Source organism: Nipponia nippon, unplaced genomic scaffold, assembly GCF_047370975.1.
Source record: "Nipponia nippon isolate SJK-2023a ecotype South Korea unplaced genomic scaffold, ASM4737097v1 scaffold_10, whole genome shotgun sequence".
NCBI classification, from domain to species: Eukaryota; Metazoa; Chordata; class Aves; order Pelecaniformes; family Threskiornithidae; genus Nipponia; species Nipponia nippon.
Genome location: NW_028262291.1, coordinates 6650297 through 6666549, shown reverse-complemented (window position 1 = coordinate 6666549; position 16253 = coordinate 6650297). Strand labels below are relative to the sequence as shown.

The 16253-nt window shown below is 36.8% G+C and overlaps 1 protein-coding gene across 4 annotated transcripts in view; it reads right to left on the bottom strand.

Moving 5' to 3' along the window:
• The window catches only part of ANO3 (anoctamin 3), a 210810-nt gene that overhangs the window by 84634 nt on the left and 109923 nt on the right, over positions 1–16253 (bottom strand). For all 4 annotated transcript variants that reach the window (XM_087743296.1, XM_087743305.1, XM_087743319.1 and 1 more), the window contains exons 2-3: positions 2419–2631; positions 1367–1438 (exon numbers count right to left, since the gene is read on the bottom strand). In XM_087743296.1, coding sequence (XP_087599422.1) covers positions 1367–1438; positions 2419–2631 — 285 coding nt within the window. The remainder of the gene's footprint in view (positions 1–1366; positions 1439–2418; positions 2632–16253) is intronic.

Genomic DNA, 16253 nt, shown 5'->3' with positions numbered 1-16253 from the left:
TGAAGCAAGTTAGCAAAGGGCTACCATCTAAATATTTCTTCTGTCCCTTCAAAGAGCATAGCTGTAGTCAGAAGAGGAGAAACATCCATACCAAAGTTTAATACAATTTTGAGCTGATGCGACTCAATCTATCTTTTCCTCAATCACTGAGCCCTCCATGTTTCTTTTCAGGCTAAAACTAGGTGGTGTGAATGAAAAAAAGCACATCACTTACTATGAGAAAGAATTGCTGCTGCCATACATAAATATGCAATAATATCAGCATGTGTATGTGTAAACAAATAGTAAAAAAATATAACAGGATATTTAAAAAAAAAAAAAAATTACGCTAATTGTGACAATACCCGTGTCTTATAGTACCCGTGCTTGCCTTGCTTCAACTGGAACCTTACAGAGACACGTGATTTTCTTATACAATTTTCATGCCAAATTTTTGGTCTATGTCATGATTTTGGAACATTTTGATTTTGTTTTGGAGGAAGTATCAATTTCACTCACATTTCCAGTAGCTACCTCTTTAGGAGACCTTGAAGAGCCTCTTATCTATCTATTTTGGGCATCAAGAAAAATCAATGCTAAAACATGTGAGAGGTGAGCAGAAATAGCTTTCTGAAAGCAGATCTCTTTCCTTCAGCATGAAGCTACAATTTCTAGTTTGATGCTACATTGACTGTGAGCAAAAAGATCTTTCACAGCAGTTGTGCAAGGTGTAGCAATATCTGTATGTACTTCAGATGGGTAATATACGGCCAGGGAATTTAAAATTTAATTAATTTTGGAACTTGCAAATTACTACTTGTGTGTGTATATACAGACTCATTTTGCAGTTGCAAGGATGGGATTATTCTAAGAATAACTCTTTTCCTACTTTCTTTGACTTTAATTAAAGTATCCAAATGACATTAGTGCAAGTACCAATATGCCCCAATTACAGCTATTTTTCTGCGTTACTTTTTTTTTCCTCCAGATTGGAACACTTTTTATACGTGAATATCTAAAGCAAGAACAACAACATAACAACTGCAGCTGTGACAATACTGAATAACATGACTACACAGGAATAATAATAACTATTTCAAAGGAATTTCAAATACATCCATCCAAGTGATTGTATTATGAAGGATTGTTATGGGAAAAGGTTACACCGAATGTATGAAAAAGTTACTTCTCTGTCTTTAGTCTCTATTTACTGTTAATCTAAAAGGTGAGAAAGTGTCAGGAAATTTATGACAGCACGTATTTCTTTAGTCACATTTAGTCTCCTCTTTCAAAAAACCTGGCAGTTCTGCCTTTCCACACTTAAATACTTCAAGTGTAATTGAAGAATCATTAATTTATTATTATTTCAGTTCAGACACAAACTTACCTAAAAATGGATCACTGTATTCTGTATTAGACAGCTTAAGCAAGTTGTTTTCCAAAGTCTCCATCACTTTAGCTGGAATAAATGCAATATTCATATCAGCATTCGCATGTATTGTATAAATAAAAGATACACTTTTTAAAGCTGTCAGTGACTCAAATGAAAAATTTTAGGCTGAAATTGCAAAGAGCTCTTTCCATTGGTGGAAAAAAGAATAAGACTGCTTTAATAAAGACTTTCACTCTATTCCTGAGAGAAGTTTAACTTGGTGAAAGAATTTACTAGAGTAATAATTAGTGCCTATCAACATTAAGGAAGGACTTATCAAAATTTAGTAGCAGAAGCCAGAGAGTTAATTTATTCTATAAAGGTTCACACACAGTTGGCAATAGTGTACGGCAACAGCTGGCAACAGGTGACACACACAGTGACTGGGATCTCCAACTAGACTAGTCTCTCTGTTAAGGCATGTTTATCTGTTAAAATAGAAATCCTAAAATAAAAGTAGTTCCTTTTTCCAACACAAGCTAAAATTCATAGGGATTTTCTCCCTTTTCTCTTATTCTCTCCATACCACTCTTCCCTGATTCTGCTCTTCATGAATGAATGCATCTGTTCCTACATGTTCATACTTAAAGACATTTCTTGCAAAAAGCCTAATATTTATTTTTTCTCCCTCACTCTCCTAAGAGAGACTACAGAAACCTGCATGTTCTTCCCCAGCATACAGAAGCACTTTCTTGTCTTGTTTTCTGTGAGAATAATCTTGTAATTCAGAAAAATAAAATAAAAATTAGTTTAAGCCTCACTTCAAACATTATAGAGATTCACTCAAGAACTTGGTACCATGGTTCTTCTAGCCGTTCTGTGCAAAAACATCTCTCCAACAAACCGTAGATATCTAAACAAATCAAAGCTTATCAGATGTGCCTATAATTTAATGAAAGATGCTAAAAAATTATATCTAAGACACCACAGAACTTCAAATGATATTCCCACAGATCCCTTCCATTCCCAGTGGTGGAACAAGCTCCTGAAAGAGAAAAACCTCCTACCTCGTTCTGACACTGCATCCACTGTAGCTGTAGATGTCCCTGCACTCAGAGGCTGAGGCCGGGGCTGTGGCTGCACACGATTTGGCTGCAAAAATGACGAATGCTTGCTTAGACTCTGAGGATGGGTTTGGCTCTGGGCTAGGCATGGCATAGATCTTCTAGAGGGCTTTAATGGATGCTCTTTCACTGTCTCACTCTTGCTTGTATTCATACCTGAAAAAGCCAAAAGAAAAAGAATATAAGCTCTGCCGTATTAGGCAATGACAAAGAAAGACGGCCAATTATGAAAACTCAAGGTGATTCATCAACTTAATAAGCAACTCTCCAACTAAACAAAAATGTTTAAAATATTTAAAGTTCAAAGAAGAACATGAATTTGGGAACAATATCCAGGAATTCTTCACCTACCCTTCCATCAACATCTCACAATTTTAATTCGCAATATTCTAAACCTGATGATTCTGTGGTACATATGTCATACAGTCATTTGGAAGCAAATGACAGCACCTAGTGTCATCTACATCATGACTGCTAAACAAAATTTTAATTCAGTGGTAGAAATGAATAAAACCCTTCACACAAGTAAACAAGCAAACAAAAAAAATCAAATACAAGCAAAAGATATTCACAAGCTTCCCGAAGGATTCATGAACACCTTCTCCTTTGAAATGCAGTGGTTTGTGAGTTCTGATGAATCTATTAGCTGTTTCTAGTTTTCCTTCTGGGACACAAGCCAGTCTTGAGTTTTCACGTGTGTTGCTTGGCTTTAGGTTCAGTTGCCTACGTACAGACAGATGCACCAGTCAACTGTGTGGTATCAGTGAAAACGTTTGAAAAATCAGACTGTTAATTTAAGTGTCAAATGTGATTTGGGGATCCCTGTTTTCAGTGCACCATTTTAAAAATGACATAAAATTCTTTCTCTGTTCTGAGTTTCTCCCATCTTAACATTACAACTCCATGTTTCCAAAATATATCTCACATTTTTTTTATAATTAGCATGGTCTCTATTGTATCTCCTTGTTGCTGATGGAACAAACTTAATGTAATAACTGCTTATATTGCCTGTCCACAAACAAGAGACTGGCCACATTTCCTAAACTTGTGCTTACAGTATCAGGCATTAAGAATTAAGACTGCTCTATTAATATATTGAGCAGCTGTCCCAGCTGTGTCCCCTCCCAGCCTCCTGCCCACCCCAGCCCGCTCGCTGTGGGGCAGTGCGGGAAAAAGAGGCAGCCGTGATGCTGCGCAAGCCCTGCTCAGCAATAATCAAAACACTGGGGTGTTTTCAACACTATTTTAGTCACAAATCCAAAACACAGCACCATACAGGCAGCTATGAAGAAAACTAACTCTATCCCAGCCAGACCCAGTAGACACATGCAGAAGTTAATGCCAGAAATTTTTGCTACTGTCTTGTTCAAATGCCTCAGGTTGTTCCACAAAGAACGTGACCTCTGCAAGCCTGCTGCCTTTCCTGTCCAAGTGAACTCTATGCAAACACGCCACAGGAGAAAAATACAGTCCCCAAAATATCTGGGAAATCTTCATGTCCAAGGATGGTCACATAAATGAAGATTACAAATACACGTTAATATTCACCTCTAGCAAGAATATAAGGCAGAGGAAAAAAACCTCAAAATATCTGTGGTTTCAATGCCAAGGAAAATTAAATACATGGGTTCTGCTACGAAGAGCGCTAAAGCCTCCTGTCTCTACAGGATCAGCAGATCTGTGATTGCTGTACACAGTGTCAAATATCCTCCGAAGATTAGCGCAGAGAGTCTGTTTTACTACACTATTTCTCTGCTTGACAGCACAATTTACGCTGCAGCATGTTCTTATAAATCGTAGTCTTTTAGTGATGTATATTACCTCTCTCCAACTGTGCTAGAAAGAAATAAGTAATCTAAACATTCCTGCTGCTTGGAGCACCACAAACTTCCAAGGAATTTTCCTCATCAAAACGTGTGCCACTTGAAGAAGGATGTCACACTCTGCAAGTCTCTCTCAGCTAAATCTCAGCATAGGAGTCCACAAAGATGGTCCTTTCATTAGCAGGAAACTCCCCATATGGAAATCTAACAGCTAAGGTTTAAAAGGGTCCTTCATTTAAAAACTTCCCCGAGCTCACAGAACATGCTTTGCTTCAATGTAAGCGTCGCTCTGTCAAGAAATGCAGACCTTCGTTAGTCCACCGAGGACAGTTCTTCCAGATCTGCAGCACAGCATAACTGTTCTTGGTCAGATAGATTAAGTATTAATGTAATATGAGGCTAAGGTAGACAGAAGTAAGCTTCTGCTGCCTCAGAAGGTGCTGCAGGTCTTTAAATAGGTATGAGCAGAAAAGGCTCTGCTTCTCAATGATTCTGAAATGGATCCCCTGTACCAGCCGAGTACGCAGTGGCACTGGGCTATGGCACCGACAATACCGTACTCAGAACACAGCAATGCCACATAATATGTCTACTATGCTACTTGCAAGTTTTCTGAGAAGTATTCTTTGTAGCTCTTCCTAAATGGAGTGTTTATTAGACCAAAGTCTACAGCAGTTAGAGATGGCAATGGGTACTATAGAATAATATATAAGAAGATGTATTTTATAATTGTTCTGGATGGCTTTAACAATCGATTTCTTAAGCAGTGATATGCTGTCAGTAATTATGGACCCACCACATAATTATTACTGTTGTCAAAAAAGAATGTTTCTTGCATCTGTATTGGAGTCACTGTGCGTAGCATGATGAATCACTTTATTACCAAAGAAATTTACGGTAATGCAAATAACACACACTGTCATTCAATTTTAACAACAATTTAACTGATACATATAAAAAAAAAAGAGTATAATTCTTTTATGAGGCAGTGCCTCAATTTAAAAGAAAATTACTCCCTTTTGCTCTCTCTCACTGTATATTCCTCTGTGACATTTCAAACAGATTCCTTAATACCACGCTGCTTCTGCTTGGAGAGAGAATCGCAGCAAAGCAACCTCAAAGCACATTTGCTGTTACGCTAGTAGTATGATCTACTTTCATGATTCAAATTTAAGAAGTTAATTCATTCTCTGCTAGTGTGTCAGAGTCCAGTACTACAATGTCCTAGTTTTGGTGGCATTTGCTGTTGCGTGCCGATGCTTACCCAGCTCTGGCACACAAACAACTGCTGGCTGACATCACCAACAGAGTCACTAAAGTGATTTACTGAAATTATTTTTATTCCTTCCTCTCTTCTCCATAGGGGTGTTTTCTAGAATCTGTACCTTTCCAACTAGAACTTTGCTACACAGACCTTGCTTGTTCAGGGACATTTGGATCTGCAATAAAAGACATGTATACACTTAGGAAAAAAAGAATACCCTTGTTTTTCTATTCAAACTGCATTTATTGGTTCTTTCCCTACAAAATATTCCTCTGTCGGTTAGCATGAGTATGGAAATGAGTATAGAAATTTCTCACGTTGGAGAAAGGTGCTTAAAGTTTATGGTTTAATCAGATCCTGCCTTTTATTTTAGCAGTTCTGCCTTGGAGAGCGTTCTTTCCGAGGGAAAGCTGGGGATTCCTGTTATGTAGGCAAATCCCTACGTGGCTCAAAGCCAGAATAGCCAGCTGTACTACACCTTCTCATAGCTTCCTGGCAGAGCAGGCAGGAAAGATGGAGCTAGAGTAGGATGAGCTTTTCTGATCGTTAAATCAGTATGCACAATTTAATGCATGCTCAACATTATGCCAATCTAGAAAGACTCTAAATGAAGCCAGCTCTCAGATGCCTCCAGGTTTTGGGCATTAGAAACACAAAGGAAAAATTCTCCTCATTCTGTGAAACACAGAAACAGTCGATCATTCCTTTAATATTAAGAGGGGAAAAATAATTGCATTTCATTTTCTCCTAATTTTAGATGAGGAAAGTTTGACAGCTAGTCCATATGTAGTGTTAACCCAATGCTCAAAGTGCTCTTAGTAAGGCTGGACCTGTGCTAATTTCAAAAAGAACAGGACAGTAACTATTGCCCAATTAATCCAGCATGAACCTTAGCATAAAACAGGAGTAGCTACTATACAAGTCAAATCAATAGCATCAGATTTATAGAGATATGCTATATAATAATGTCCACAATCAATATCAACAACATGCAGGTCCTACCAACTACTCATGTCATCATAAGTTGTCATCATAAGTTTGCTTGATAAAAATACCTTCTTAACTGTAAAAAAACTTCTGTAAAGCCTTTGGCTTCACATACTGTACATCACTAATTAAAATGAAACGTCATTCATAAAACACATTACACAGACCGAAAACCTGATAAACCTAAAATGTTTCTGTCAATGGCATCAACATAATTAGAATCTTTAATCACAGAAAATATGAAGAAAAGCTTGCAATGGTTTTCATGACATTTAAGTTTAATGTGAAAACTTATTCAGTATGAAGTATAAAACAGCTTACTTTTGAAGAGCATTTAGTTTTCAATACTCAATGGATGTAACAGGTACTTACTGCTAAATAAGCAGCTTACTCTGGCAGCTGCAATCTACAAAAGAAGACTTAATGTAGGATAATTACTCTATTGAATTCTGAGAAACCATAACCAAAAGATATTTAATAATGGAGAAATCATAAATTATTTCAGTAACAGCAGTTTTCTTATCTATCTGTTATACCTCAACAAATACAAAGGGTGTTCAGTTTCACATATTAGACCTGTATTTGAGTAAGTCAGAAATGTACCCATACTTTCCTTTTTTATATAAAAGGTAGAATCAAACTGGGTAACATCTGACTTCGTTTTATATTGTTACAGAAAAAAAACCCCAGCATCAAGTATTCTTATTATATTAACAAACACACTTTAAAAGCCTCACAAAAACTGGAGAAAACTAACCAATCCTTTTCTTGAGAAGGAAAAAAAAACCCCAAACCCAAGACACACACTAAACATGGGAGAAAACAGCCTTCAAGGATGAACCCTATTTCTCTTCAATAGTATCAGTATATCCTGAAAGCTTATGAATCCCGATTTTCTAAAGGCATTCTGTCAGATCACCTTAACTGCCTTTTCCATTATGAAGCAAACAGGTCAACATAGAATCATTTAAGATGGAAAAGACCTTTAAGATCATCGAGTTCAATCATAGATCGGAGTCCAACATTACTCCTATTAAATGTTTCAAGTGTAGCCACTTGGGTGCGTATAATTCCTAGGCTAGACAACAAATGCATCCTGAATGATAGTAAATCATTGTGATGGGATTTTTCCATTTCATCCCATTACACAAATAACATTGATTTATGAAGATGTTTATGAAAAATAAGAGGTTTAATGAGATCATCAATCATGCCTTTGAAGACTGCTTCCATTAAATACCATGATTTTACTTCAACCTTTTGCAGCTGTAAATATTGTGAAAAGAGGAACATAAACAATTAAGTAAATTGTAAATGCCTATACTCATACTAGCTTTTTTTTCTCTCAAGTTAGACATGTGAGAAATAACCTTCAATCCAGAAGCATCGCTAATGAGAGGGAAAGGAATTGGTGGGATTATCTGAAAGTTCTCCAAGAAAACACACACAACAGGACTTAAAAAACATATGGTTAATTCAATTAGTGACTATTTAAAAAACACCAAATCCTGGTGTCGTGGTTTAACCCCAGTCGGCAACTAAACACCACACAGCCACTTTCTTACCCTCCTCCCCGCCCCCAGTGTGATGGGGGAGAGAATCGGGGGAAAAAAGTAAAACCTGTGGGTTAAGATAAAGACAGTTTAATAGGACAGCAGAGGAAGAGAGGAAAAAAAATATATACAAGTGATGCATAATGCAATTGCTCACCACCCGTCAACCAATGCCCAGCCCATCCCCGAGCAGTGGTCACTGCCCCCCCGGCCAACTCCCCCAGTTTCTATACTGGGCATGACGTCATAGGGTATGGAATAGCCCTGGGGCCAGTCTGGGACAGCTGTCCTGGCTGTGCCCCCTCCCGGCTTCTTGTGCACCGGGCAGAGCATGGGAAGCTGAAAAGTCCTTGACTGGTGTAAGCACTACTTAGCAACAACTAAACCATCAGTGTGTTATCAACATTACTCTCATCCTAAATCCAAAATGCAGCACTAGGCCAGCTACTCGGAAGAACATTAACTCTGTCCCAGTCGAAACCAGGACACCTGGTACGAGCTTTCAGAAATGGTGAATTTTTCCCCATAGATCTTGTAAATAGTATCAATGTTTTGGGCAAGCTTCAGTTTCTAATTTTTTATTTTATAGTAGTTTATCCATTAGATTAAGAAATAGAAAGCTATTACTTTACTTATTTAGATAGCCATAGATTTTGATACTAGATCACTTTTTTTTTTTAATTTATTTTTCTGTTGAGCTATTTAGAATGAACTACTTCAACATAACACTACAAGGAAGGCTTAATGGAACCCTATCAATATTTCAGCTTTTCTTGACTTGACAATAGAGCAGCACTCAACTTTCCAATAGCACTATAACAACAGTAAACACAAAGGCTTAAAAGTCATATTAGCCCTTTTGGCTATAGGCCCTCCATGGACAGTGATTTTCTTTTACAAATAGCTGCCCCTTACAAAAATAAAAAACCCTTTCTGAGACACTGTTTCCCAGGAAAAGTCTCCAGCCTCTGCACTGAAATGCTTATTGTTGGCCAGCACTCAATTTAGTAAGAGATTCAGTCCTCGTGACCTCTGCACGCTAATGCAGTGATGATTTTACATATGCTTCCAGGTCACTACTAAAAATACCAGCTAGGGTTACAAGCAATCCCTAGAGGACGCCACTGGAAAAGAAAACTCGTGAATAACTGGTTTACTATTTTTAAGTTCTATATTCGTGTTTGGGTTGGCATTTGATATCCCCATTAACACGGAACTCTCTTAACTCCCTAGCAACATCATCTTCACCTACACATTTTCCCTTTGTGCCAGTGGAAGCAAACCAATAGTGCAACAAAACTAAAGGATGTAAAGAATGCTGAAGACATTCCTCCCATTTCAGTTATGTTTGCAAATAGGATTCTCTTGTTTCTGTAACTCTGATAGCAAACTCTTTTCAAATAGTCATGGCCTTATTTTTCTCATAACTATACCAAAACCAGAGTAAATAAACAAAAAAACCCCAAGCACAGACCTACTACAGTGCTTTCCTGGAGAATGAGAAACTGTGTTTCTTCCATTATACACCTCTCGTGCTCAGGCCAGTGAAGCAAATACCTATTTCCCTGTGGAAGCAGCAGGAAATCCAACTGCCAGCATTAAAGAATTGCTTGCAAGCTGCACAAACCTCTTCTCCTAAATATAGCAGGAGGTTGGCCTTGCTCCCACATGGCACCTATCAGGATAATTCCTGTAATGATCAGCTGTAAAATCAAAATGAGGTCTATTACTTTAAACAGCTTTACCTTGATAAAAATTACATAATTAAATCACAAAATGAGAGAAATAATAAAAAAAAGCGTATAGACATGCTTTTATTTGTGATTTGAAAGTATATATCTACAAAATGTACAAAAGTTGTCCCAAATTGAAAGATTTGTAGAAAAACCCAATAAAGTGCCAATACTTAAGGGTGGCTGTATTGAAACATTAGAAATCTGTTTTGGGGAAAATGAAGACATTTATCTCATGAAACCTCTAAGCAGTCCTATTATACCATATGCTCACGGAATTAGGAAAAAATGAAGGCTCCTATTACAGATAACCATGCGTTGGCCCCAATAGCTCTTACTTGAAGTCTTTTAGGACTCTGTATGGTATGAATTGCCATGTATACACATAAAAACGGGTTGTATTGCCACCTAAATACAACTGCATTACCTACTTCGGAATCAATGTGATTCAGCCAACTTTTGGATGTTTTTTCACATCCTCATGCTTAACTTCTTCACCCTGTTTTCTTGATTATCTAATACAGGCCCCCAATCTATTCTTTCTGCATATCTGCTAGAGAACTGCTTTAAGACTTCATTTTCTCATCTTCTCCACAAAGAAATAACTTTTAATGAAAGAGATTTTAGTTGATGGATTTTGAAGAGCACTAAAATGGAAAGGTAAAGTTGATTTTTTTTGCCTACAAAAATTGTATTCAAGTTAAATACAAATTTGGATGTTGTTTTCAGTACTACATCGGTAAAGCAGCACTCATACCAAATTTAACACGTTATAGAATACTGTTCATTTTGCACAAAACTTTGAGACTGTCTCATGATTACTGTTACAAACAAGATTATATGCTTTCCTGATATTACCCATGCTAGTGAGATGTACTCTAAGCATTTTTAAGTTTCCGATTTGCAGGTAACAGCCAATACATTTGATCTTTCCTGAAAAAGGTGGGAGAAATACAGTTTTAAAGCAAGGAACAGTTCAGACAAGCAGAGTGGATTTTTTTTGCCAAGGGGGGTCTATTTGCCATTAAAAGCACAGTTAATAAAAGTTAATAGCTTTAAATAGTGATTTCATTCTAAAGCTTTATGCAATACCTTTTATAAAGTTTATGTCCAAGATCATCCAGTCTTACCTAATTTAAACTTTAATTTTAACAGGATGAAATTGGTGCCTGACTAGTCAATAATACTTGCATGCAAATAAAGCAAAATATTTTTGTACTTAATTGAACATGGGAATTAAAAGGCTTCAGAAGGCTGTTGACTAGTCTGGAAGATCTCCAAAGTTGTTATAAACATATCTGTCAGAAAACATTAGAAATCCAACAAAATATTCTGTTTTCTCCCCAAACCCAATAACATAGTAAATCTCTGGAAGGCTGTATGTCCTCTTCAAAGTCGCCTATTCCCTGGGCCTCATTCTTGGAATTCTTCAGAAAATGCTTTTTCACAGCAGCCTCAGGAGACTGGCGCTGGTACAACCGAGTTGATTTAGCAACATAATGAGGCTACAGGAAGGAAGAAAGTGCATTATTGCCTTTTAATAGAGCAAGATAAGGCTTAAGTGCACCAAGCATAAAATGAACAGATATCAAGAGGTTTGAGCCAGGTTATAATATTTATTTGCTAGCCAAACAAAAGAGCAAACAACTGGAGCAAACAGCCCAAGAAGGCATAAAACTAAAGAAGCTGGTGCTTTTTCTCACTTGCATATTCAAGTGGTTCCACTCCCTCTTCACCTTAGGAGAGGAAAGGACTGATAGCAACCAGCTCCTTTATAAGATGAATTGTGAAATGTCTTTATTCACCTTCTGTATTCTGTCACTGTTGGTCAGATTAGAAGCCAACAAGTTATAAGGAGGGTCCTATGACCTAATTCAGATTATAACTGATGCAACAATAAGGGTGTTCAGGGAAGATAAAAGGCATAGTATATTACCAAGCCATGTTATTTTGTGTGCTTAACTAAAAAATCAACAGGAATATGATTACAAAGTTCTAGTTTTGCTCAGCTTTCTACATATATCTTTGCAGAACAATATATGAAAACCTGCAGGAGATTTGCCTTTGGTAAAAAGGATAACATGTTGTGCAGAGCAAATCAGAGTTAAAAAGAGCTGCTCAGTCGGTAGAGTATTAATATCCCAATATTTCTCAGACTTCGGCACAAATCTATCTGCAATTTAGTTCTGTAAGAGACTTGGACAACAAACAAACCAACCTGCATATTACTTCCACTTGTACTTCAATTCCAGAAATTGATCCAAAATTAGGAATGGCTGGTTAACTACATATACATCAGGTGCACGGTGCTGCTTCAGGTCTTGCCCTGAACAGCACTCAGGCATTTACCAACTTACAAAAGAAGATGTCGCTTCTTTTGGCCATCGTATTTTCAGTCATAAGCAATACTGCTCTATGTATTTTCAGTCAGATCTGGAAAAACTTCCCCCCGCCCCCAGATTTCATTTACAGACAGACCTAGTTGCAGTTTATAACAAATGCCAAGCTCTCAGTCCTACGATTCCAATTCAAAGGAGAGCTGTGAGTAGGTTGATTATAGTCAGCTGAAAAACTGATGCCTGCAAAACTTCATCTGAGAACCGCAGTTAGGCAGAAGGTACTCAGGACAACGACTTGAGTGAGGCTTACAGTATTTCCATTGGAAAAGTGGTGCAACGAAACTGATTAAAAAACTGAATTCATGCCAGGAGAGATTTGTTTTGGGATAATATTCTGCTATGGATTATACCCGAGTGTACTGGAGAATAACCATAAAACTAGTATTCTCAGAGAAAAACCCAAATATTTTTTGAGGAGTATTAGTACATACTTGGCAGATGGATTGGTGCAACGGAAGAGATGGTGGAAAAATACAAATATTATAAACTTTGAAAATAAATGAGTTAAAAGAAAGTAATCAAGTTTAACTTTTTTTTGGTGCCAAATAATAAAAAAAAACTCTGGGAGCATTTTCACATTTTTCAAAAATGTTAAGATGAAGAGAGATCAAAGCAGACAGTAACTGACAGTTTTGCATAGATGGACAATATAGCAGAAGTTAAAAGCATTGTACATTGCTAAAGGTGGACTTTTGTGCACTGTGCAGAATGGAAAGCGGAGTCCTGTAACAGGCACTTTAAAAGCTGAGCATGGTAGTGTTTCTTCTGGCCAGGCAGGTTACAGAATACGCAAGACGCTGACGATAATGCACTGCAGTGTAAAATAATCTATTTTTAAATGCAAGTATAAACACAGCCTGAATGGTTGCAAACAATAAAACACATATAAATATTTACTGAAGGAAAGATGAAATTTGGTGTAAGATAGCACTACATCATAACAGGTGTATTTAATGTGAAAAAAAAGCATTCTCACTTTTATGGATGTAGGTCTTTCATTAAAGAGGCATGAAATGGCCCAAAATAAAGATACAACCTAAAGAGCAGTATCAAAGTAAAGGAACTAAGATGAGATGGCCAGAAGAAAACATCTAATAGCATTAATACGCTGTTTAGATTGAGGTAGTTTGAAAAAAAAATTAGCAAAAGTAAGACAAATAGTACCGAGGAAATAATTTGGAGAGGTATCTGCCTTTCTTCCTTCTCCAAGGGAGCCTTTCCATCCCAGTGGAACTCCTCATCAAAAAAATTCAGTCAGGTTTAAAAAAAAAAAAAAAATATACACAGAAAAGAATAAATCCATATGACTGAGAAAAATCTCCAAGCCAGTATGGCAATGTGTTACTGAAAAAGTATAACAAAGAGTATAAATATAAGGTAAAAGAGACTATAAGTAATCAATTCCAAAGTTCATAGGTTTGATAGAACCTGTACCATACGATTGTGAGATTAGTCACTTTTTCCTGTTGAATTCTCAAAGCCTCACCCTTTTAATTCTTTCTTCATCCTGTTTTTTTTACTTCTGTTTCTAATTCCAGAAATAATTCTAAACTTAACCTATAGCTATTACCTCAGTTATAAACTAGTTATTACCATTTCAACTACTCTTTCCACCGATTCTATTCTTCTGTCAGCAAATGGGAGAAATGCTACATTATTTCTTATTATAAGAAAAAAAACCATGGGAATTTTAATTTTTGCAAGCGATAATGAAAGAACATACACACTCTTATTTTCTAGATCATGTCCTGCAGTATAGGTGCTTGTCAACAAAACTGTACAAATATCTATAATATAATAGGTATGTGTTGCAGTTTAAAAAATAAAATTGCATACACAGTTACTGCTTCTAATTTCATCCCTGTGGTCATACTATGGCAACAGAATTACTAAGATATAGTTAAATCTAATTACAAGTTCAATCAAGTTCCAAATAAACGCGCTGTTTAAATAGATATTTCTAAAAGACAGTAACACATGTAAGTATGAAAAAAAGGTTAACCTAGGGAGCATGAACAAGGACATAGCAAGTTATTTTTAAAGACATTGAAAGTAAAAATCTGTTATTTGAACACTATACTAATACAGTAAAGAGGGTTCACACTTTTCCACTCTTGTATATTCATTACTGCATTCCTTTTGTAAATCACTTTTTTTTTTTTTTTATAACTTGTATTTTTTCTGCTCATCTGTTGGATAAGAGGAAAAGATAAGGAACTCCTCTTGCACCTTCATACTGATTTGCGATTTATACTGTGTAGGCAAATGAAAGGGTCTCTGTGTTTTCTGCAGGGTGCATTGACCTAATAACTAGTTACCAGGGCAAAGGTGATGTACCTAATCCATCTCTCCTCACATGTCCAGGGATCTGGCCACCATGGCAGGAACGCTGCTCACAGAACACGACCCTGCAAAGAACTCAGCCACGTGATTTGATTTAAAAGCATGTCACTACTCAGTTATAAACATTTTGAAATTGTAGGAACTAAATAAGCGTATACTTGTGCTGCGCAACCATGTGTGTAGTTATGGTGCAAGTGCTTTTCTTAGTCAAGACTTCAGGGTCAGAACCTAGTTACATAAACCGAAAGATGCTCACCAACATCGAGCAACAAAACAACCAGGTTTTAAATGCATTACTTCTATACTGAAAATAAGATGGATATTCTTTGCTAAGTAGGACCTTACAGGCCCCTCCAAGAAAGCTAAGCTTTACTGTAACAGCAAGTGGAACCTGAAGGTCACAAAATGTTTTCTGAGCTGGTGCTAGATCATCCCACACCACTTGCATCTCTGCCCTGTCTTACAGAAAGCACTGACAACTCTGGGTGAGAGCTGTGCTACTGAATGCTGCAGGAGGGAGAACGTTACTTCTAATATAGACCTCTTTGTCCTCCTTGCATTATTATGTAGTTGTTTCTCCTAGCTTGCAGCAAATAGCAGCAATGGTATGTATATTTTTCCAAAATATTAAAAAATAACAAAATACAACAATACAAAATAAATCGATGCCTAAAATCTCCTATAGTTTAACAGCCAAGAATTTCCATTTTTAAGTTTCATCAAATTTTGACTAACTCCATCCAGTTTCAATTAAAAAAAAAAAAAAAGGTGCTTTAGCTGTATCAAAAATATTGGAAAAAAATATATTTGCTAATGCTAAAAAGAATTCTGACATTTTCACTGAATAGCTATCTTGCCCACATGTTTTAGAATGGGATATATGAATTTGCAAAAGCCTTGCTTTTTAAATGTGCAGAAAAATACACCCACACTTGGTCAAAGTATAAACTCCAAAAAATCTCTACTATATGTTAGATAATTCGTTCCAAAGCCATGTGCTTCATCCACTCCACCCTCCAATTTTTTAAACTTGCACACTACTAATTCAAGCATGTTGTAGCCCTTTTGCCCAGCTTTATTGATATATGCGGTAGGGAATCCTGTGATAAGATGCTGAAAGCACGCTGCTGGCATCCAGGAAGGATGCAGGGGAAAATAAAAAAAGGTACGAGTGCAGTCATATGAAATGGACTGAAAAAGAAATCCTGGTTAAAATACCCTGGAAATATCACGAACACCGTGAATACAAACACCGGTCACAAAGAGAAGATAATTCTCTGAGAGAAGGCTGGCGTACATTAATTATTTTTCATAGCCTCTTCAGATGGCAGGGATCTGTAGATGGCTGGTTGCGTACTGCTGACTAGAAGGAACACAAACAAGACAAGTAGACACCAGTATGTATTTCCCAGAGAAAAATCTCATCATACTACCCCTATTTCTTTCTAAAATAGAATAACAGGCCTCATGGACGGAGAGAAGCATATTGTATATCCTCTGCCATGATTTAGTAAGGCTTTTGATTATACTTTATATGGAATTCTGATTTCAGAGACTATGCAAAATTGTCATAGCATGGATTCAAAAGCAGTTGGCCCCTACTCTGAAGAAAGGTTAAAAAAATAGCCTTTTTTCATTAAAAAAGTTTGACATGATAAATATATTGAAATACTTAG